Below are 24409 nucleotides of genomic sequence, written 5' to 3' on the forward strand. Positions count from 1 at the left end.
ACTTTAACATCCAGTGAGAACAAGCTGAACTGTGGTTTTGGGCCAAATAAAGACAGTCTTGGTCATATAAACATTGCTGTCATGCTGGAAGCTATCCAGAGGTGCACAAAGAGATAACCTTACAGGGGTGTTTGGCAAAAATCAACTTAGGTATGCTTTGCTTTTTAATTTTTATGGAGAGAATCACTTTAAGATCACACCTCATGTTTGCCACATAAAATAACAAAGCACACTATGGTTATATTTTGTGTATTTATGCATGCCCAGCCCACAACTCAAGGAGGGCTATGTGAAGATATACACGCTATTATTCACTGCTTTTCCAAGAATACTGTTCCATCTACCCTGATGTTTGCCAAGGGAAAGGGACCTTGCATCTCAGCGTGAAAGAGCTAGTTTCCTCCATCAGCATGCTCCTGAAACCTCACCAACCTTCCCACTACACTGAATAATGGTGAGCGGTCGTAAAAGGGATCCAGGCCTTCGCTGGAGCCTCGGCAGAGCTCTCTCTCATCATCATCATCATCATCATCATCATCATCCTCTACCCCGAGCTCCGAGCTCGGGTCGTCCAAAAAGATATCATCGTCCAGGTCGTCCAAATCCTCCAACTCCTCCTCCTCCCCGCGACCCTCCCGCTGCGAGTCAGCCAGCTCAGTAATTTCAGAGGTGGAAAGGGTCGGGGATGGGGTGGGGTCACTCATGCGCTCGCTCATGCATGTGTTGAAAATGGGATTTCTGGTGCAGCCAGAGACATGGGAACTAGGTTAGTACAGTTAGAGAGAAGGGACGCACTGATCCACAGGAGAAAACCTTCTTCCCTCTGAGTCAGAAACAGCTTTTATTGTTTGTTTCAGTGTTGAGCAAAGAGCAGAGAAAGAGAAGACAGATGGGAGACTGCAGAAAGCTACAAATGTTGTGCTGATCGTGGGATATAGATGTCAAAAACAAGTATTATTTCACCTACACAGGTATTCACTGTAATTTGCCCAGTCCTCATGCGCAGATTTAACCGCACATGTAAGTTTCTGCTTGGTGAGTGTCAGGGGAATTCAAATTTACTGTTTTAAGTACAGATTTTTACACATGCGTATTAAAAGAAGAGGCTAAGATGAATAAAATGTAAAGAAGGCAATTCAAGGAATGCGCGCTCTTGCAGGTAACTGTAATCTAAACTGTTAAAAAAAAGTGAGCAGGGGAAGGAACCAAAGTTAATCATGCCAAGTGAGCCAATCATCAAAGGAGCTCTGTCCCATGATTGATCACTTTTTAAGGGATCACATGCAAAGAACCTCCTTAAATGACAGCTTCAGTTCTATAGACCGAGGGAGTCCAACTCCAGTCCTCAAGGGCCAGTGTCCAGGTTTTAGATGTGTCCTTTATCCAGCACAGCTGATTTAAATGGCTAAATTACCTCCTCAACATGTCTTGAAGTTCTCCAGAGGCTGATAATGAACTAATCATTTGATTCAGGTGTGTTGACCCAGGGTGATATCTATAACCTGCAGGACACCGGCCACTGAGCCCTGGAGTGCCCCCACTCCTGCTGTAGACAGTGCTGTTTGACACCATATTTGCTCACAAAATGAATTCTGGTGACCAACCTGTTAACAGGCACTTGTTACAGTTGGATTTACTCCCAGCAATCACTGGATTACTGTAATGGTACTCTATATGCTGCAACTGAGCTTTGGCAGTGAATATTTATGTGTGTGAAATAAGATCATTTGCTCACGGGCTTGCTTAATTGCATCTAAAGGTAATGACAGAAATTAAACGTCATACAGATTTCATTTGAAAATGGCCAGTCACTTTGAGTTATCACATCAGCCACATATGTACAAAGTGAGCTCGTATATAGTTATGCATTAATTCAACCCATCAGTTCTCGACAGCAGCTACATTTTTTAAATTTTTTAAACTGCAAGTGTAAAGGATATAGTATAAAATAGCAGTAAACTATTAAAAGCATTGAAAACATCAAATGTTGTGCATCTGGATAAATATACACCTGCTTTCACCTTTATAATATGGACAGACAGATTGAAAACCTGAAAAAGAACAGCTCAAGGGCACAGTTTCCAATGTTTCCATGTCTTGCAGGAGCTGAATAACATTAAAGGCTGGAGTGAGACGCTTAATATTACATAACAGGTGCAAGTGAGAGAGCGAGAGCGAGAGAGAGACACTGGGAGGCCATGTGCCAAGGTGGAAGAGAAAGAAACAACAGGTTTTGAGTAGGAGGGCTGACGAAATGTTTTTCTCAAATCTTGCATAGATGATTTTCCCATTGATGTAGAAAGCTCTGTCATTAGCTGGGATGTATTGTTATCAAATGTATTTGATACAGTTACTTCAGTTTGTACTGGCAGGTTTTATAGTGGCTGAAATACAAAGTTTGACAAGTAGGGACACCAGACTGAATGAACTGCAGATAATTAATGCAGGTGTCCCCATCATTTCGGAGTACACTCCACACACAGTAAAGCCGCATTTCCAACCCAAGTGCCTGGAACTTTAACTCTCAGGAACGACGTCCTGCAAGTGGAAAAGTGGACAGCAGCCTCCCTATATCCTAAATTTCTGATAGCTATGGCTAATACTGGTCTTTTTGGCCTCTGTATTTCTTATTCCTGTCCCGATGTGTTGGACTCAGTATTTACCTGCCAACCAGGCGGAACCAGGGGAAGCGATCGTAAAAGGGGTCACCTCCCGTCATCACATTTTCACAGTCCTCCACAGTACTGTTGGGCACATCAGCAGCACGATCATACATTTCTCTCATCAGATCTAGCCTCTGCCTGCAGAAAGCACCAACAATGAAGACATAAAAAAGAAACAGAGCAGGGTGTTAATGAGTAAAAGTAAACAGCTTGGAAGAAATAAAATAGCACTGAGGAAGACACTGAAGCATGGCTCTTTTTTTATTGCTGTTCGATATTAGGTTGGTAGATATTTTTAATTTGGAAGTGCAATTATTGAAGCGAATGTTTGCAATAAAAGAAACTGACTTACAAACTGAAGAGCACTAAAACAAGAGTTTCAGTGCGACACTTAATGAATTTTTGATTACCAAGATAAGTTTAAGATTTTGTTCATCAAAGACTTGCGTGCATGTTCAGCCACCTTAGTTTTTCTAATGTCCAATAGTGAGTTGCTCCATTCTTCTGATCTTGCACCTCCACTGCCACGATAGTACGTGGGAATTGTCGCTTCTCTCTGTCTTTAGTTGCCTCTGGGGGCAACAGGTCAGGAGGCAGGGGGGAGTAAAGAGTGTCTGTCAGCAACACAAACTGGAACTGCACCTGCAGGGGAAGAACGAGTATGCTCAAAGAGCCATTTCACAGCGTAGACCTGTGGATATATTCATCAGTCTAAATGACATTTCTAACCTTCTTCTTAAGTTCGACACTGATCGCATTAGCCTCCTTCAGGAAGATGGCATTTCCCCATAAGAGATCACGCAGCGAGGTGAACTGGTAGCATCGCCATTTACGGAAACTCCACACAGCCAGCTCTCTTTCCCTCTCCGTCCACTGCACTGTAGGCCAGAAAGAGGACTCGATGAAGGTATGATTATCCCTAATATAGATTTATAAATGTGTCTTTGTATTAATTGTTTTTACCTTCTTCTTCCGGTTCCTCCTCTTCTTCAGGGGCTTCTGGGTTATAACGGTCCACTTGCTTCTGAAGAGCCTCCAGCTTGCTTTCATAATCCTAATAATTTATAATTAAAGTTTTAAATACATGAACAAGCCATTCACGTTGAATTAATCATTAATAACTGGTGAAATGAAAGGCCCCAAAAAACTGCATTTAGACTTAAAGCGCGGAAAAATGTGTCGCGGCGTACAACTGTGCATACTGTGCAAATGTGTCTGTTATGTAATCCCAGGTATCGGTTCTTTCTCCTGCTGAGTAATATTTGTGAGTTGCAAAATTGCCTAGAAATTCCAGTAAGGTGAACTTTGCTTCACATTTGATCTGAAAACACCATCATAATTTTTTTATTTGGTATTTTCTGTAAATCTGCTCACTGATAATACAGTTTATATAATATAAACAGTAGATACCAATACTGAAATATACAAACTGCAGCTACATCTGTGTGTAAGACAGTTCAGATAGATTTTTTTGTTGGTTTTACTTTAATGATTACTGCTGATAGCAGTCAAAGCTGAACTCTCATTACCATACCAGTCTTTGCTGCTCTAGAAGGTTGCTGGCCTCCTCTCTTTCTTTGCGATACTGATCTTCCAGCTCCTGCAGCCTGAGGACAAAAAAACAAAGTGAACGAAAAAGACTTGATGTAGGTGGGTGATGCCCTACCTCACTGTGTGTTTTTAAGCCATTGATACTGAGAAAGAAGCCTCAGGCTTGGGTAAAGTGGCAACTTCGGTCACAGGACCACAAAAGCAAATTCTCACTCCATCTGTAGTCATCTACATTTGGAGATATGGAAGTTATGTCCTGACTTCTCCACCTTTCCTGAATGCAGGACCCCAGCACAGAAAAGATCAGACTTTAATGACAGTAGATATATATGACTTTGATTTGAGCATTAAAATGAGGAACTGGATTGGAGGTGGGTTACAAAGCAGCCAGTAGCAACAGTGGGGATAAAGCTATATAGATTATGCACACCATGTAAGAGTCCATGGTTACACTGTTTTTAACCTCACTGCTTTATCTGATGCTTTTTCTCTAATACATGAAGACTGGCTCATAAATTGCTCAGAAGTCTCAGACTCAGAAAATATTAAAAAGTAACTGAATGCAGTTTTAGAAATAGCTGCGGGTCTCTGGAGTGGTACCCTCGAAGACTGTTAAATTAAGACACAAGCTTAACTGCTGAGCCCAAATTAGAACAAAGTCCAAAAGAAAAAAAGAAGATCCAAAACATGTGGAAACAACGTAATCCAAAGCACAAAAATGTGGCAGGAACAAACAGAGCAAACAAAAATGAGCAGGCTGAGGAGACGACAGAACTATTTATAGACAGGGATTGATTTCTGACGTAAAACAGGAAAGATAGGAACGACAATCAATCATTCAAATCTACTCTAAGAATAAAAATACACATTTTATTCAGTTTATCTGTGCATTGGGACAAACTGTTTCCTTATTGCACCTTGCAATAGGTATAGCAAAATCTAGAAGAATTGGTGCAAACCTGGTCCTTTTTTTATACTAACTGTTACCTTAAGTTCCAGAAATGGACTTTTACTGTATCTTTATTCCTGAAGGCGTACCTCTGTTCCATTTCTTGCTTCATGTCAATGCCCTGTTTCTCCAACAGCTCCCTCTGAGCGAAGGCCCAGTCCACAGGCTCAACAGGGGTTTCGGCACATGGGTTCTTATCCCTGTCAGCCCGGGCCTGTACAGGGTGGTTAAAACGGAAGACGTGGCTCTTCCCCAGGATGATGCGATTTCCTGCAAGGGCATCACATCAGATCAGAGAGTACAAGTACAACATCTATGCATATAATGTTTGTGCTAGTTATGGCACAGGTTGCACCTACCTGATTTCAGAACAGTGGGTTCTGTCACCCTCTTTCCATTAACGTATGTCTCAGCTCCTTCACAAGGCTCAAGGATTACTGCTGCTCAGGAAAAGAAAATTCCATATGAGGCTTTGCTGACAACATTACAGCAATATTTAACTTTGATGTGCACAGATACAAGTCTCACTTTCTCCCATTGGGCCAGTAGAACTAGTGAAGGTGCAGTGCTCGTCCTTTATGAAGTGACCACTGAGGACTATATCCTGGCGACTGCTGGCATCTAAACGACCGACCCTAAAATACATAAAAGTTAGTATGAATATATATAAAAGCAAGTTAATAACACACTTCATCTATGTAACATTTAGTCCTTTTTCATTTAAAGGGACAGTTCACCTCAAAATCAAATGTAGTCTTTTTCCTCCTGCATGTCGTGCTTTTTATTCATCTAAATTGTTGGGCTATACAGATGTGCTGAAAGCACCTGAAACCAAACCCCAATCCCAAAACACAGTAACAATGTTTGTTTTCGGAAATCATGACCTGGTTACTTTAAAAATTCACAAACGTTACTGTGAACAGTTCAAAGCTACACCATCAGATCGTATCACTGTGCAGAAGAAAGCGTCCATCCACCGTGACAAGAGGCTCATGGTGGTGACAGTGTCACAGGAAGTAATCACTGATGGCCTCCTCCTTAGCTGGGCTACATCATTAGCCAGCCATACCTTTACTTTGGCTGATGAATCCATAGGAAAAAAAAGAATTCTGGCAGGAAGCTGCTCACATCAAGCTGAGTGAATTTCTTTTAGTAACCAGGCGGTGATTTCTGAAGAGCGACACTTCTGCTACTTCTCCTTTTGAAATCACATCAGTGTGACAGAGTACAATCACATAGTGGCTAATTGAAGCTAGCATCTAAGCCCATAATCTCATCAGGAAGGTGTTCACTGAGGACAGGGACCAAGAAATACGCCTTTTCTTTTTAACAACTACAGGAATTCTCATCCACTTACTGCCTATTAAAACCATTACAGCTTTATGGCATGTCCATCTTTCATATACAGTTTATGTATATGAATATATTCATTTATGATATAAATCAGTGTATGTAGTGAAAAAAAACAAGTACTAAATACAATACAAGGGTCAAAATGGGCGACAAACCACAATCTCCTGGCTGATAAACCTGTGACCAACCTTCTGTGGAAAATGTGGGTCTCTAAATGGGGATCACTATCTCTCGGTGGCCTATGTAGCCACATTTGGGCCGCTGGCGGAGAACATTTAGTGCCAGTGAGGCACAGGCATCTGACACAACATTATATGACGCCATGTGATGAGAACATGTTTACAATGCAGGCCTGTTGTCTCTTGAAGTTAGATTAGCATAAAAACAATGTCCTTTTTTTAATCAGTATCGTTCTAATACAGCAGTTCTTAAACTTTTTCTGGTGTGCCCTCATCATAAGCTGACCCCACACTTTTTATGAGTCATTCGCAATAATATGGGAGGCATCTAATAATAAAAAGGATCCAAGTGGGGTTTTAATTAAATAAAGGTCATCATGACAGCTTCAGCAGACTTTACTTTCTACATAAATCACATTTGTTTACATTGCATTTTCTCATGGTCTCCCCTGCAGTGGTTTTGTCCTCTCAGGGTGAGAACCACCTTCCTCTTATTACACTGTAAAATGTCAGCCTCTAACCTGGTGATCCCGTCTTTGATATAGTACAGCAGGCACTCAGACATCAGAGGGTCCTCGTTGAGGTTCACCAAATGAGGCGTCTGACACAGAACGGGGAATATTTCACTGTTAACTTTCGGTAAGCAATATGCATGAGTCATTCAACATCCATATGTTATTTACATTATAACATATGTCAGCTGTGCACAACAGGTGGTCTGAAATACAAGCTCTCCCAGTAAGAAACATCAAACAATCAGCAATAGTTAAAACCATGCAGTCACTCCCCACAGCGTCCCAGCATGGAGTGTTTAATGAAGTCAGATGTTTTGGGGCTGCAGGCAAGCAGCCATAAATCACTGAAATTAGGGCACTGCTATTATCTTTTCCCCCATGTTTACACCCATGGCTGCCTTCGGTGCAGTGAGGGAGTGTTTGAAGTGAGTAATGAAGTAGATTTAGGATAACACTTAATGAAACAGTGAAACTCTCGTCTGATCTGCCTCGACGAGGCTCGAGCACTCATCAGAGGAGACACTTTAAACACTTCAGAGCTACAAACCTCGTTGGGGGAAAACAGCCCGACTGTGTCGATAAACACGGGCTCGGGCTTTCTAGGGCTATCAGTGGGCTTTGGGGGTAAATAAACAAGCACAGCAGTGAATAATCGAAGCGGTAAGGATTATATCACAGTGGTTTTGGAGAAGTAGAATACATCTTTTACCTTCTTTGGAGAGAACACACCAACTGTTCCACCATCTTCTCGCATTGCTACACCCATTTCGGCCAGCAGGGCCTCTCTGTTGACGAATATCATCAGCATACCAAGTGAGATATTTTTTTTAATGTAAATATACTTTTTTTAAACATTGATTCAATGAGAAATGTTCCTAAATAAAGCATAGACCCAATATTATTCTGGAAGTGGCACCAATTGCTCTATACTCAGATCACCGGAAGCTTTTATTTTTGGCCAAACAGTTACTTTGCCAGATTAGCTCAATCTGATCACAGAACCACAGCTAGACGTCACTGCTTCTACAATCCTGTAACCTGAGGACATGCCACATCAGTTTGGTTTTCTTGTTGATTATAGCTTAGCCTGTAGTAGGTTGCATTTGGTGCAATATGACGTTATTCCTGATTTGAGCCCAGAATCACAACGTTAACACAGCGTTTCCTGATGGCCGCTGTGGTGTAGGTGAGATTATCCAGCCTGTGACTTTAATCTCAGAACACCAAGGTTTCTTATGCTTTTTTATCTTTAGTTTTTGCAGGTTTTGACTTTAATATCTTTAATGTCCTTGAAACTTTGAATATTTACTACTAACCTTAGAGACCTTCTTTATTTTTTATAAAACTTTTATAAAACTTTCATAAAAACAAAAAAAAGTTTGTTTTTTAAAGAAATATATTTTCCTGCAAATGAACAACTGTAATCTTGGAAATTTAGAAATTTTAATTCAGGAAATTGTCCTTTTTTTCCTTTGAATATTACCTCTCTCATCTTACAGCATTTAAGTTTTTGTATGTGTGTTGTAATCCTCCTGTGTTTCTCTTTTCTTGAATTATTAGGATGTTGTTCCTGTTTTGGCATCTTTAGTATTTCCAAAGTTTAATCTTAAAGAGGAATTTAAACAATGCAATAAAATAAATTAAAATAAAACTAAGCATCTGGTTGTCTTACCTTTCCATTCTAATGGCTTCTGTTCTGCGAAGTTTCTCTTCCCAGGTCTCATTGAGCTCAGCGATGATTTTCTCTGTTTCCTGACGTTAAAAAATAAAAAAGTGTGGTGATAATCATTTAAATAATAACTATATCTGGACTTAATGCAAAGAAACATCCAAATTCAGCAATGAAGCAATAGAATTCCAGTATTTTATTAGCTTACTTAATTGCTTACTTTTTTAAGTAGCAGAAATTAAATGACCCATATCTGTGATTTCATTAGATGACCTTATGTTGGCATGTAAAAAAGGGTGTGAATATAATGTCTTTGTGCCATAATGTAGAGCTTCATTGAGTATTAAAATGGCCGAAAGAGCCAGGGACACAGATAAAGGGGGGCCTGGGGTGACCCTGCTCTGCTTGTCCTCCTTGGTGCATCATTTTAATTATAACTACACTGCTCATAAAAAGCTTGATTGGCATTCACCAGGGAACACCAGAATTGGTAGGTGTCCCAGTGGAGCCCCATTCTCTTCACAGATGAGGTTCACACCGAGCACGTGTGACAGATGCCACGGCGTCTCGAGCCTTTTTCACGTCTGTCACATGTGCTCGGTGTGAACCTGTGAATAGAACTGGTTGCCAGTTCTGCTGTTCTTTGATGAATTGAGTTGCATTGTGGTGGGCTGTGAGTACACGTCCCACAAATTCTTTGCAAAAATGCAACGTGTACTGTGTTTGCATCGATAAAATTCAGAATTTTCACAATATGCTCAGTGTGTAATGGCCTTAGTCTGGGTTTTGGTCAGAAATATGCGCGTGGGAAGCCTGTTGGTGGTCATTTTGTTGGGCTCTGGGAATTTCTGAAGACCCATTTGTTTTTAGGAAATCAGGTTTTTGGTTATAATCTACTGGAAATGCTCAGAAAGGCAAAAAGTATAAAAGACCAATTTGGTTTTTTGAACTTTTTTATTGAATCTGCCCACAATTAGAAAGACTCTGAACCTCAACAAATGCTTGGTGAATCTCACTGAAGTTTTATTTCCTGACTGTGTAAGACTGGGGTGGGGGTTAAACTGGGTTTTGTGCTCACCTTCAGCCTCTCGATGGCCTCCTCGCTGCCTGGGCTGAACATGATGCGATCGTGCAGACTGGCAATAGATCCGGCCCGACTGGACAAGGCTGAGAGAGATGGAGAGGGGCTCATCCCCGTCATGGCATTGGTCACTGTGGAGAGATCATCCCTTTGATTCACAGCTTGGCCTTTATTGTTATTGTTCTTGTAATCGGATATGTCTGCCAGGGTGGGACGGGACGTGGGGAGTGGGGACAGGAAGCGGGGATTGGGGTAATCGATAACAGGGAGTAAAAGAACGGAGAAATGCAGACAGAAAAGGAAGAGAAGAGAATAGAAAAGAAAGAAGACACGTGTCTTGAAACAAATCTAACTTACAGAGAGAAATTTGAACTGGTAGCATAGAAGCGAGGGCAGCACCAGCAGAAAGCCACAGACAACTCAAATGATGCAACAAGGAGGCCATCCAGCCACAAGACGACTCAACGAAAATGTAGCTACCATACAAAACTTCAAGCACAGCGTGATATGCAGAATAGGGCTGCCACGATTTGTCGACTAGTCACGATTACGTCGACTATCAAAATCGTCGACGACTGATTTAATAGTCGACGCATCGTTTGAAGCTTTGTAAGATCCCAAAAGACGCAGGAATAAGTAGCAGGATTTAAGAGTGTAATAACGGACTGAAACAGAAGATGGCAGCACTGCATGTACAAGGATGCCAGCTGCCGTTAAACCCCGAAGAAGAAGAAGAAGAAGCAGCTGTGTCCCAGAATTCATAGCGCGGCCCAGCTCAGTTTCCAACAATGGCGGCAGCTAGTTAGTTTTAATATTACTCTTATTATTCTTTCTGGGTCACAAAATAAACGTTTAACATATTTTCAGCCGAGAATGTAGCTGTGTAAACCTCAAATATCGGCTCAGTTTATCAGAACACCACATATTTTCAAAAGCGCTCCGACGTTTTCGGAGACGTCTGTTACCCACTAGCTCGATAGCTAGCCGGGGGCTAGGTCACTAGCGCGGTGAGAACACCGGACTCCCGGCAAATTGTTTTCAAACCCACCGCCGTCTTTCGCTACTCAGGTTAAATATATATGAGTCACTTAGATAAATTAAAAATGTTGTTGTTTGGCTTTTTTTTTTTTTTGTATTTTATTTGTTCCTGAGTAAATCGGTTTGTCTGAGATTAAAGTTATAGTTTTTACACAGCTGAATAAACGTCAAGCAGACAGCTGATTATCAGAAGTGTGAGATGCTGGAGAATATACTCCGTTGTCCTGTTATATTTTAGATAGCAAGGAGTTTATTAAACTTCACCGAAACAATCTGCAAATTTCATTAAAATTGAATAAACTATCATCTTGTCTTTATTTTTAGTTAGCACCTTAAAAGCTTAAAGCTGTAAGCTAATGATAGTTATATAAGAGCAGATGCTGCTGGTGCAATAAGCTGTAGTTTTACGTCCAGTGGATGATGATCTGATTAGTCGACTAATCGCATAAATAATCGGTGACTAGTCGACTATCAAAATAATCGTTTGTGGCAGCCCTAATGCAGAACCATTGAGAAACTGTTCGAGCAGCATGAGAAAAGATTTCCATTACTCATTCCCATTCAAGCATCTCTACCAAAAAATTAAAAACTGTCACCAGTTATGGAAAACAACAAAGTACGTGAGCTCTGCAGAGCCTGTGTGCGCAAACACGATGACTCATTTTTAATGGCGTCTTATTTTCTGCACAGAACATTAGAAAGCCAGAACTCTCAATTAAGATTATTATCTAAAAGCAGCAAGATGCATTTACTGCTCAGCATGCTTTGCTGAAATTATTAATGTCAAACAAATTAATGGAAGCAGAAATCCATTTCTCTGGTAGAGGATCAGACACAGCGATGAGTTTGTCTGATTAGCTTTGAATGAAATTTCTGGGTAAATCTATTATTAAAGTAACACATAAAAAAGGGCCCCTCATATTTTTCTGTTCAGAGCTTTATCTTGGATTTATCGTGGCACCTGAAAGGCCTGAGCAGAAAGCAATAATAACAACCTTGCTGCTGCTGCTATGGCAACACAGAGCAATAAACTGGCCAAGTGTATCACACCCATCCATCTGGACAGGCTTCGGCTCGCCAAGATTGATCACATAATATTGCCTCTGCGGTTAATTAAGTTGTGTATTATGGAAAGACTGTAAAAATCTATGGCATGAAAAGTGCAGAAGACCTAAAAGATCCACTATTATGTAAGTGATTATATGTCTGAAGACTACATCATCACCCTCATCTTATCGTTCCTCTGTGCCCTGTTATCCTGCCTGCCAACAGGCGTTGACAGACTGATGATTTGTAAACTGTAAAGGGAAATGTAACAAGGTAATTATCCAAATATCTTTTTAAAGTAGAGACATTTTCTTTCTCTTAAAAGTTCTATTTTTTACAAATGACCTTTTTCAGGGAACTTGAGAACTTAGGGATCTAACACAGGAAAGGTGTTATATCACCTGGTCCACTTTTATATAGCTTTATAGCTAAAACAGGATAAAAACATTTTTTTATATGTGCTGCTGCCAGTGTGGTCTTTAAAAAGACCTTAATAAACATACTGAGCTGTACTATAATTTTTAAAAATACATAGCTTACTTCTGTTCAAATTATATTGCTACTATTGACCAACTATACTGTACGTTTTCTTTAATTTATTCATTATAAAATACAAAAAAACCCCACTTGGAATAATGTTTGAAATGGAGATAAAGGCAGCATGATTTTCAAATCTCATAAACGCATATTCCATTAACCCCAGAACACTAAATATTTAAACTGAGACTTTTTACTCTTTCATGAGAATATTTGGAAGGAAGAAACAATTAAGAGGAAAAAATTAAGGGAAATATTGCTGCTAATAAGGTTAACTGGCAACAGGTTAATAACAGGACTATAATCCTCAATCAGACAAGGAAGGAACGTTTTCCTGTTAAGAGTGCAGAGGGGATGCTACACAGTGGGAAATCACCCTATCCCAACGTTTTTGATTGTGCTGCTGCCATCAAGTTCAAGATGAGGTCATCTTTTTCTTAGACTGTTTTATTTTGTTAATTGAAAATAAAAATATGTTTATGAGATTTGCAAATTATTGCATTCTGTTTTCTCACAACATCCAAACTTTTAAGTTTGTTTATTGAGGTTTATTCAGATTTTTATTACATCGTTATCTATTTTTTAAATGCTTTGTGAATATATTGCTTAGAATATATTAGGGGATTTAATTCTTTACTGCACTGCATTGCATGTGTCATTAAATCTTTTTATGTGATATGTGTGTTTTCTTGCCGGAAAAATAAAGCGCGTCGTACACACACAGACCTGCCAGAGGAAATGGATGTCACAATTTCTACGTCAGGGAAATTAAAGATGAAATGAATCCCATTATGGTGCACAAGCTTCCATACTATATTGCTCCGCTGACCTATCAGTGCATCTATAAAGTCATACTCAGATCTCTACAGCACCATAATATAGCAAAGCCTGAATAGGGATGGAAAACATGCTGTTTGTATTTCATTAACATTAGCTTCTCGCGTTTCACTAAAAATCATGTAAAACAATCAGAACAGTTCCTTTGGTGCTGCAGAGAACATTGAAAAACCACTTTAACACTGCCACATTAATCAGCTGCGATTCTAAGCTGCAAAGCCAGAAAGCAAGAAACAGAGAACACACATTTCAAACCCTCGATATCAGCACCAGACGCTCGATATGCTGGGAGAAGAGACAGAGAGACAGCACAACACCTTTAGTTAAATTCTCCACAGGTAAAAATGTTCATTTAGCTATTGGTGAACACCTGAGCACTGCAGTCTTAATATGCTCTATGCGCTCCAAACATTAATCCTGATCTTTCTCTGGGAAAGGAACTGTGCATGGTTTCAAAATAATATAACATCCATCTAATACATCTGTTTGCAGTACTGCAGTAAAAGTGGTATCAAGATTAGAGATGCAATGAGCTAATACTATATGTTCTGGCCAAAATTATATATACTTTATAACTTATATAGATATAATTATATAAATTAACCAAAATTAGTGGATTACATTTTGGGAAAAACAAGTGTAATATAGTCTAAGCTAATGCATAGGAGAGGTGAGTCATGAGTGAGCATCAACCTCTAACGAAGTATCAAAAACTGCAGTTCCTTTAATGTCACCCTGAGGCTGGCTCCAAAAATGAATCAATCCCATGTTAAAATATTCATATATTCAAAAATGTTTACAGCCAGTTACAAAACAGTTTCACCCTCTATAGATAATTTTTCTACTATAAATCAACTGTTCAACTTTGTGTCTTTGTGCAAACAGGCTGCTAGGATTCTCCTGCTGATGCTGTTTTACATTACTGAGCTGGAACTCTTGACCATATTTGTTTTTTTCAACCATTTTTAAATGATTTGAACAAATATATGGTTTGCTGTACAGCTCATCCAAAAGTTTTGTGTTCCACCAAACACACTATAAACTGTTCAGGTGCCTAAGAAAGGGAATATGATATCAGTGCTTGTGGATAACTGAGGCTGTGGTATCTGTAATGGTTTCTGACATAAAAAAGTGCTACTGAGATGATACCTAATCAAGATGAATTCACTTCCCAATATAAGGAGATGTATAACTTGTGCTGTGTTATTTATGTAAGAGCACCCTGCCTGTCTAAGGACAGGAGTGGAGGCAAAACATTTCCTCTCACATAGCTGGTATGATGTGTTAGCTTCAGATGCTAATGCTAGAAACAACGCCTACACCATTTTTTCCAGCCTGTTTTTAGACACAAATGGGAGAATAATGCATTCGTGCCAAGTTTGGTCCTACTGCTGTCTGAAACCACTTGCTATCTATTCATTTTCATTAACTTCTTCCCACTGATTTTATTGCCCTGGCTGGTTCTTAATTTGCTTCTTGGCCTATTTGAACAGATCAACATGTCTGTGAGTACATCACGGCTTCTGTGAGCACAGGGAGAACAAATTTGTTTGTGAGTGGGCTGAGCTGAGGCTGACTCTTAAAAAAAGGGTCCAAGACCATTATGAACAATTTAAAATTCAATCTACAGATAATGGGCACATAAATCCAATGAATGGTCCCTTACTCTCAATGATGTCACCCAGGCCTTGAGCAAAGAGGAGCTCTTTCAGGCGAGACACCTCCTCCTTCAGCTCACGCACCAATCGGTTGTTGGGATCCTCGTTAATGACAGCGTTACAGCGAATCTGTTTGGCACGGTCAGCATACCTGGGAATGCAAAAGATCACTGAGACACAGGTGTGTGAGGAGAAACACACACATATATACACATTCATAATTCCCCCGACATCCCCGTCTCTGCAGCCCGGAGCTGCAGCTGCAACCCGTGAAGGATGTTTGAAGTGTGAAAGTGAGGCAAACCTCTGAGGGAAACGTGGATTACACAATGCCTGCGTTTCACCAACACCGGTGTCCTTCAAAGCAACATTCACCAGCTGTGTGGGAGGAAAAATCTGCAGCACAAAATGTGCTGTCTGCTCTGTTTACCTGAGCGTGCTAAGGGTCTCATCGTAGTTGATATCAGCTGGACTCAGAGCAGCAACCATCGCAGTTCGAGAATTTCCCCCTGACAGAGAAGAACAGATGTAAATTTATGCTTTGAGTTCAGAATGTGTACTTGATTGTCACTAGTTCTGCATGAATGTGGTGTCAGGAAAATAGGAAAACACTCTGTCTGAACAAGTTAAAATTTAGATTTTGCTACACCCAAAAAATGTCATTTGATTACATATAGTACAATTACATAAGTACAACATAAATCTTACATTTAACAGAAAAGTTGTGGTTTGCATTAAAATGTAAAAGTGATTAGCTTTTGGGGTTCAGACGCACGATTTTCTGGAGGGATTCTTTTACATATCACAGTGATGTTAGAAATATTAGAGACATTCAATGCCTTTGAAAAACGGTGTTCATACCCAAATTTTCTCTCAGTAGCCAAGTCAAAACTGAATCTCGGTATGGAATGAAGCTTTCTGCCTTTTTCTTCTTTTTATTCTGTTTATAAATAAAAGACACACAAAAAGTCAGCATGAATTAATTTTTTCTGTGTTTACTATAGGTTCAAATAAATAATGAATTAGGATAATAACATGTGAATCACTCACCTTATTCGGCCCAGAGCCCTAAAATGAAATGAGACAGTGGAAACTGTAATTTTTATCCAACACAAAATCGACTTCACCTTAAAAAATACAACAAATGGTTAATACAGACCATTTCTGCCAAAGCAGAGATGACTTTCCCCAGCGTGGTTAGAGATTTGTTGATATTTGCTCCTTCCTGTGACAGAACAGTAGGCAGATAAGGATTACGATGACAGTAAGCACAGACTGCTTTAACATGGATTTAGTCAGATAAATAAACATGAGTTAAGATTTTTTTTTGTAGTGTTTTCACCTTTAGCCTGGTCCCTTTGGCTCCGGTAGAATCGGCCCTCTCACTGCCAGCCAAATCCACCAAACTGATTTTACTGACCTAAAACAGCACACACCAAATCAGTAGAATCCAATTAATAAGATGCAACACATGGGCTTTCAACAACACAAAAAAAGAATCAATAGGCATTCATCTTTATTATAGAGACAGGCCTTATTAAAAAAAACAGCTTAAGAATTATCCTCATGACCTTCAAGGAGTCATTGATTTCCACATCCCATCAAGACTTAAATCAGCGTCATCAGTCAGAGGGCAGATAAACCAAGACAGCAACTCGATGTTAAACAAATTCAGTGAGGATCAGATAAAAATCCTCTACCTTCTCGGTAGTGTTATCCATCTCTGTGTCGTGGCGTTTCTGGGTGAATATGATGTTGAAGACGGCGTGCGAGCGACTGCTTGTCTCATTCATGTTGGTGGCAGCCACAGTCCTGCACAGAGACAATGAATTTTAATTACTTTGTACAGTTCAGATTTTAGCCAGCAGGATGTGGGTTTAAGTATAATTTAATGAAAATGTTTTTTTATATGACACACTCATAAAACACTATTCAAAGTAGAAATAGGTAGTTATATATAAAGCGTATTTTTAAAAAAAAGTATATTTAGTGTAACAGCAGCTATGTTTAGGTAAACGTCATGGTCACTGTGCTTGTGTTTTATCCCCCAAACCTTATGACACTTCCCATCTTCATGCTTCCTGTTTTATTTTGATCATTCATTTTTTTCCTGTGTCTATTGTCGTTTTAATATTTATATATAAATATTTAAATTGATATTGACTGTAAACGTTCCCTTCATTTCCCTTCTGTTTTCACTGTATGTATTCATAGATGGTCCGATTGGATGTATTCATCCTTCTATGAAAGACAGATTTTTAAAAAGGGGTCAAAACTAAAGCACAAAAAGCCACGATGTTTAGGTTTTTCCTTAAGCCCTAAAATCATTTTTGGAGGGAATTTCAACCAATTCTACAGCCAAAATCAAAAACCTCAGAGTCTAAGAACAAGAGAGACGTTTAATATCTCACAATCATAACCAATCTAGAATTATAAATGGAAAAACCTGGAGCCTGCTAAGCAATGCATCTGACATTTTTATAGTGCACCACAAACATACATTTCATTAGAGTTTCATTCATTCCTTATTGCAAACCTCATATCCTGTGTGCAGTTACTTTAAGAGAGAAAGAAAGTGACTAATTCAATGGAGTCTCTCTTTAATTAGCCCTTTCATTCATTTCATTTCCTCTGGAGCTAAAATAGAGCTAAATAGAATTTGCAGTTCCCCAAACAGCCACTTTAAACTTCCTTCAAAAGTGAGTTAATCCACATAGACTGCAATGTTAAAATGCAATATCACAACAGAAACATGTGTCCAGAAAACCAGCCTCCATAACAACTGTCCATGAGGTAAACTGTTATATAACTTATTGCTTTAATTTCTATTAACTGGAGTCGCTACTGAACTGCATCTTCCAACCCTGTTTGTGGTCTTTGTACCTTTTGGAACATTTTTATGTAAATATCTGTTGAATAATAAGCCCTGCTGTGAGGAACAGCTCGCTTAACAAGTTTGTGCTTCTATTTTGTTGTTAATTGGCAGGTATATGCAGTGTTGCCAACTCCTCAGTAAGGAAAATCGCTATTGGTTGTCCTAAAAGTCGCTAGAAGTCGCTAAATGACGTCATCGCCTAATTTGCATAATTGGTCATGCTTATCTAATTGTAACCTATGTTGTTGGAGAGAGAAATAACATCGTGGAAGAGACATAAAGTGAGTAAAAAACGTCCTAAATGCATTTAGAGTTTATTTAGAACTACAAATTAAATTTCTTTTAGCAATTATTGTTTTTTTTAATGTCACAATTCCAACCCTGCTCCTTTACCCGGGCTTGGACCGGCAAAAGTGACCCGAAATAGGCACTCTGGTGGAGTTACTTTGTGTTTATGTGTTTATAAGTAGTTTTAAACCTTGTGATCCACAAAACAGCATAAGAGTAAAAGAGTAAAAGAAGAACTGACTGCGTTACAGCACCCGCTGCTTGTTGAGAGTAAAAGCAATACGGGCTTTCACGTCTTTTTTTAGCGACTTTTTTTTAGAAAAAAATTCGCTAAGGGGTCCGAAAACTCGCTAAATATAGCGACAAAGTCGCTAAGTTGGCAACACTGGGTATATGTGTCCTTAGTGTTGCACTCACACAGTTTATGGCAGTTTACGCTACTTGCTAAGCTAACGTGCTAACTTAGCACTCCTCCTGTGGTTCACTGCCTTTTCCTGAGACTCGAGAAATAGTTGACTACATTACCTAGCCTTGTTGCCAGAATCCATCAGGTCCTGGATGTCATTGTAGGAGGTGACAGCCAGCTTGGACAGGTCCTCCACATAAGGTCCCATTAGAGGATGCTCTCGCACACGCAGGTGCCCTTTGTTTTTTGGGTTCAGCAAGTCCCGCACACGCTCACAGTAGATTTCCATGTAGCTTACCTGTTTCAAATTGACAGTTGATTGAACATTTATAACAGATGTGAGGTCTGAATCCACTGTATAAACAGGAGGGGCGCCCACACTCACCTCTACAGAGTAGGACATGCTGTTGTCTGTATTATCATTTATCTTTGTAAAAAGGTCTTCACACAGCTGGAAGAGGAAAACATAATAATCCGCAAAAAGATAAATTATTTAATTTATTATGTGCCCTGTTAAATTAATCAAAGTGTGTCAGTACCAGGGGAATAATTCCTTGCTGATCCTTCACATCCTGTTTCCCCATCATGGTGTAGGACTTGCCTGCACCCGTCTGACCATATGCAAAGATGCAGACGTTGTAGCCTTCAAAGGCATGAAGCAACATTTCCTCTCCGATGTCTTTGTACACTTGCTTCTGCGATGCATAATTGACATCTTCGGGCTGTGGACAGAGATCAATAATTGGTCATTTAAGACTAAAAATGTCTTGTAAGGCTTGAACAAATATATCCAAAACTGATGAAAATATGTGGATGCGTTGTGTTTGGGCTCCGGGGGTGCACGGATGACTTACCGAAGTGTGAGACCAGTAGGAGTAATCAAAGTTGAAGCTCTTGTTGTCTTTGGCCTGCTTAGGGTTGATGATGGCTGAAAGACAGGACAAGGAACATGGGTCAGAGGGAGGGTGAGAACCACCCATGTGAAACTGGATCTGAGCTGGGTTAGTATCATGTTGTGCTAGTAGAGCTGGAAAGGTTTCAGTCACCTCTCCTTTCTGCACCAACAGCTACCTTTGGGATTAAGTTATTGGGCTTGGCCTACATAAATTCATTACAGAAACGCATCACATTGGAACACTTCATCCAGAAGAGGACCAAACAGAAGGCATTGGAGACCATGTCAAAGTATAAAATCCAATATTTGTTAAATCAAAGGCTGAGGTCACACACCGTCAGCCAGTCAATGAGGTAAACCAGTTGAGAAACAGGCAAAAAGGCCAGTTATTTTGTTACCTGTCAGGACTTTTCTAGGACACCTTGCGCTCAGCTCATCTTTCAACAGCATACAGCTTGAAACAACCAGCCGCTTTTAGCTGTAATCTGTCAGGCTCCGCTGACCTTTGGTAGCCCTCCAATAAATTCCACCTTTGTCAGTGTTATAACTTTCAGTCTTCCCAGAAGGCCAGTGAAGTGTCTATATGCTTTTATGTCTTCCTGTGTCTGCCAGCTGTTCTGTAAATCACAAATCCTCCATGAGCTATTTAAGCATCCATCTCGGTACTCAAACAGGAAATGCCTTCTCCCCATTAAACAGTGTATTCACTGTTATAGCGAAGTTATAGCGTATAACTTCATCCCAGATTAAAGGGACAATTCGCCCTAAATCATTTTTTCCCTCCAGATTGAATTGCTTTTTTTTTCATCCAGACTGTTTTGGTGAAGGTTGCCCAGTTTTCGAGATATTGACTGCAGAGATGCCTGGTTTCTGTTAAATATAACGGAATAAACAAAGAAAAAATACATCTGAAATACTCAATGTTTCATGATGTAGTTACTCAAAAAAAGTGCCAAAACCTTATTGTGAAGATTTTGTGCAGGAAGTAGGAAACATGCATCTTCTCATGAAGACAGGCCGGGTTTAAATATTAATGGAGTTTCCTCTCAGCTGATGTTGGTCATTGAAGATGGTGGAAAGGATAGTTCCTACATGACACTGTTCACATCAAAAGCTGTGATTTTTTTTAAAAATAAGTATTTCAATATTTTTAATAAGAGATGTTGAGTTATTTAAATGCATTTTTTTTTTCAAGTTTTGAGCACCAAAATACACCAGATTTTTACATTTTCATTACATTCAAGAGAAGGCAGACATCTCTGCAGCCAAAATTTGATTTTGGAATAAGCACTAACAGTCTGATCCCCAGAATGACGACAACTCAAGAAAATCCAGTTAAACAGTGATTTATAATTAAATCATATCGTACTGATGGCTAATCTAACGTCATGTTAAGGATGTCTGCCCCGAGGCCTGATCGACATGATGATGATACACTGGTTTCAAAAATAAAGCATAGAGTATTTAAAGTATTTTGAGTGGAAAAGGTTTTGCACTTCGAACCAAAGGACTAATTACAGCTTTTTATAGATTTAACTTGTGGAAAAACACATTTTTGGGGAAAACAATATTTCAAGTTACACGTAAAACCTTTGATTATATTATTGTGCTTGTTTTTCATTCGTAGACATTACAATATAAACACAACGTAAAATATTAGATACACAAATTATCTTTTTTCTGCAAAAACATCTAATAAAGAGTATTTCTTGAGATTTTTTTTTTGCTGTGCATCAAACAGTTTCACCCTGATTTGTCCAAACTCAGCAGACACAATGAAATCGAGATTAGTTTGTTTTTTGTTTTTGGCATGAATACTACTCCACATGTTGGTGTGCCCACATATCTCATTTGGTCTTGGTGCCAACATGATGCTTCCTCCCTGCTCCCTGGGCTCCAGACCATTTTCTCTACTAATGCAGATGCGGTCGATAAAAGAGGAAAAGGCCCAGAGCTAAGTACGAGCTCAAGTAAGTGTACACAGTTTTATTTCCTCTCTACACTGCTACTGTTCCCAGCTATGAAATATAGGCCAGTGTGGCTGACTTGGGTTTCAGATTTCAGATCTAATCCTCGCCATGACTAAGAGATGAGACTTCACTTACTGGCCGTGACTCATCCTGGTACTCTGGAAGAAGGCCAGATATGAACATAGATGTACTACAGTCCTCATATTTGCCATACTTATCCAAGCAGTGTAGTCTGTATTCGCTGCTAACAGAAACAATTTCGAGAACCATAAGGACATTCGAAGAGAGGATCTTCAATCAACGTCAATACACTTAAAATATGGAGTTTTAAAGAAATATGTTCTTCTTTTGTCCATTTTTCACCTTTCCACAATGTTTTAGGATTTTTGGCCTGCTTAGTTTTGGTTAAAGGTAAACCTGACTGAAAGTTAAAAAATAATCCTCATTCATCTTATCATCATCGTATCTTGCTGCTGACCATCACAAATCTAGACTGCTCACTAATTATTATTAATGTTTAGCACTGTTGCCTGTGCTGCTTCTGTCACACAAACATGTTGTGCCCGTCTGTGCGGATATTCTCCAGAATCTCCGGCTTCTCCCACCATCGGAAAACATGCTCTGCTAATGCTGCCTATCTGAAACAGGATGCTCTCCCAAAGGAGATTACTAATCTCTCTACATTTACTTCTTATTTAAATAAGGGTTAAAAAAGGGTTACAAATTTTAAAAAAGGGTTAGGGTTACCGAAACAAAAGACAGTTCCTACGTAGCAGCGAAGGAGTTTGTGCTGCTTCACTGCAGCTTATTCTGTGTTGCATCTTTTATTATGCAGTAATTTCCTTTTCTGACATATTTCACTAAGCAGTATTAGTAGTCACATTACTTATTGCTTTTAACTGGGTGTATAGTAAATATTACCTAAATATTACACAATCAGGAAACTGTCCATTCTGACAGAAAACGCTGATCTGCTTTTACAAACTCTGGATTCACTCACTCGGTAAATAACTGAAAGGAGACATGAACTACTTTATCAAACCATCCATCCATTCGCTTCCGCTTATCCTTTTCAGGGTCGTGGGGGGCACTGGAGCCTATCCCAGCTGTCATAGGGCGAGAGGCGGGGTACACCCTGGACAGGTCGCCAGTCTGTCGCAGGGCCAACACACATGGACAGACAACCATTCACACTCACATTCACTCACACATTCACACCTAGTGGCAATTTGGATTATCCAATTAACCTATCCCCACAAGCTGCATGTCTTTGGACGGTGGGAGGAAGCCGGAGTACCCGGAGGGAACCCACGCAAACACGGGGAGAACATGCAAACTCCACACAGAAAGACCCCGGCCTGATGGTGGAATTGAACTCAGGACCTTCTTGCTGTGCGGCAACAGTGCTAACCACCGTGCCACCGTGCTGCTTTATCAAACCCCTAAAATAAAAAAAAACACAAAAAACCAAGATTTCATTATTGCCCAGAAGCCTTCGCTATATGACATCCTCTCTAAACGTACTCATCTTCAACAGCGCTGTGATTCATACAAGATGAGCCCTCTGCATCCCTACTTAAGCACAGAATACAAGAGTGTCTTGCATTCAGATAAGGTAATTACTTTGGAGTGGTGGTGACTGGCAGCACGAATTACCATCAGAGCGGAAGTACCTTTGCAGACTGCACGGGTACAGACTTCTTTTATACTATCCTAACCAAGCTTGTTAAATGCATGTAAGGTTTTTATTTGCAATGAAACGTTTTTCTGAAAGTAGCCACAAACAAAAAGAGAATTTCTGACTGAGTAATTGTTGAAACTAATTTAGTAACCGACCATATATGAGGGCTGCAGTGAGACACGGGAGCAGGACTGAGTGTTTAAGATCAATAGCTGAGGTATCTCATCCAGTGATCATCGCTTATCTCTCCACCATAGGACAGTTTCTGCGTCATTTCAAGCACACAGAGGAGACCTCCTTCAACCCTTGCCGTATCCACTTTTGCCATCTATCTTCCCTTTTTATGATGGAAGCACTTTTTAATTTTTAGCTGTAGATTTAATTGATGACCCATCATTAAGTGCAGACAATTAGACGAGAAAAGCGAGCAGTTCATTTTCTTCCGTCTTTGTCACCACGTCTGGAGTGTTTTGAAGTAAAAGCCCAATCGATACATTTATCAACATAAAGTATACACCAGGGCCACTGCCATTCATCTTTACTATACACATAAGATATCTTGGTAATCAAATATTAAAAATGTATGAAGACGGAGAAACTGCTGATCTTTTTTTTTTCAGTGTTCTAAATACCCAAATACCTCAATAAAAGCTGTTTCTAATTCAGTTTTTGCATGGAGGTAATTAACTGAACTGTAAAAACCGGCATGTGATAACAAAATATTTTAAGTTAATGTAATTTGATTTATTAAAACAACAGTGTATGATTTGCATTAACAGTCTATATTTACAATGTTGAATCTATATGTCTTTATAAACATTTATTCTATGAATTTTAAAATGAAGGACTTATTGGGCAAAAAAATTAATTACTGTTTACTGTTTTTGTTTAATCTTTTTGCAAATGTTTACCACCTTAAAATGTACTCGCAACAATGTATTCTTATAGCTGTGTATTATGAAAGAATACCACTACACTGTATTCCAATTTTGAGCATTCCATATGTTTTATATTTTCCTAATATTTCCCTAATAACATCAAATAATCTTTTTACGTAACCGTGACTGAAAATAGTACTGCTCATGCTGATCAGGTGGCCCAGTTTTAAAGTTTCCCACTTTATCAAATGCCTCCACTCATCACTGTATCTGTCAGAAACGCCCACGTTCCTCGTCTTTTTCCTAATTATAGCAGCGATTATCTGCTCGAGGTTAATT

The 24409-nt window shown here is 39.5% G+C and overlaps 1 protein-coding gene across 15 annotated transcripts in view; it reads right to left on the bottom strand.

The window, feature by feature from the left end:
* kif1aa (kinesin family member 1Aa) overlaps window positions 1-24409 on the bottom strand; it is a 48439-nt gene that overhangs the window by 16763 nt on the left and 7267 nt on the right. For 8 of the 15 annotated variants that reach the window (XM_026157851.1, XM_026157850.1, XM_026157849.1 and 5 more), the window contains exons 3-27: window positions 19501-19574; window positions 19186-19368; window positions 19032-19097; window positions 18766-18944; window positions 16778-16889; window positions 16420-16497; window positions 16237-16302; window positions 16128-16145; window positions 15939-16017; window positions 15508-15586; window positions 15086-15228; window positions 13666-13704; window positions 9958-10160; window positions 8883-8962; window positions 7920-7995; window positions 7217-7296; window positions 5692-5798; window positions 5523-5603; window positions 5253-5433; window positions 4198-4270; window positions 3627-3717; window positions 3393-3541; window positions 3127-3305; window positions 2664-2801; window positions 433-738 (exon numbers count right to left, since the gene is read on the bottom strand). In XM_026157851.1, the coding sequence (XP_026013636.1) occupies window positions 433-738; window positions 2664-2801; window positions 3127-3305; window positions 3393-3541; window positions 3627-3717; window positions 4198-4270; window positions 5253-5433; window positions 5523-5603; window positions 5692-5798; window positions 7217-7296; window positions 7920-7995; window positions 8883-8962; window positions 9958-10160; window positions 13666-13704; window positions 15086-15228; window positions 15508-15586; window positions 15939-16017; window positions 16128-16145; window positions 16237-16302; window positions 16420-16497; window positions 16778-16889; window positions 18766-18944; window positions 19032-19097; window positions 19186-19368; window positions 19501-19574 (2860 nt within the window). The remainder of the gene's footprint in view (window positions 1-432; window positions 739-2663; window positions 2802-3126; window positions 3306-3392; window positions 3542-3626; window positions 3718-4197; window positions 4271-5252; window positions 5434-5522; window positions 5604-5691; window positions 5799-7216; window positions 7297-7919; window positions 7996-8882; window positions 8963-9957; window positions 10161-13665; window positions 13705-15085; window positions 15229-15507; window positions 15587-15938; window positions 16018-16127; window positions 16146-16236; window positions 16303-16419; window positions 16498-16777; window positions 16890-18765; window positions 18945-19031; window positions 19098-19185; window positions 19369-19500; window positions 19575-24409) is intronic. The other 7 variants (XM_026157859.1, XM_026157858.1, XM_026157862.1 and 4 more) reach the window with 3 other exon arrangements.

Source organism: Astatotilapia calliptera, chromosome 23, assembly GCF_900246225.1.
Source record: "Astatotilapia calliptera chromosome 23, fAstCal1.2, whole genome shotgun sequence".
Classification (NCBI taxonomy): domain Eukaryota; kingdom Metazoa; phylum Chordata; class Actinopteri; order Cichliformes; family Cichlidae; genus Astatotilapia; species Astatotilapia calliptera.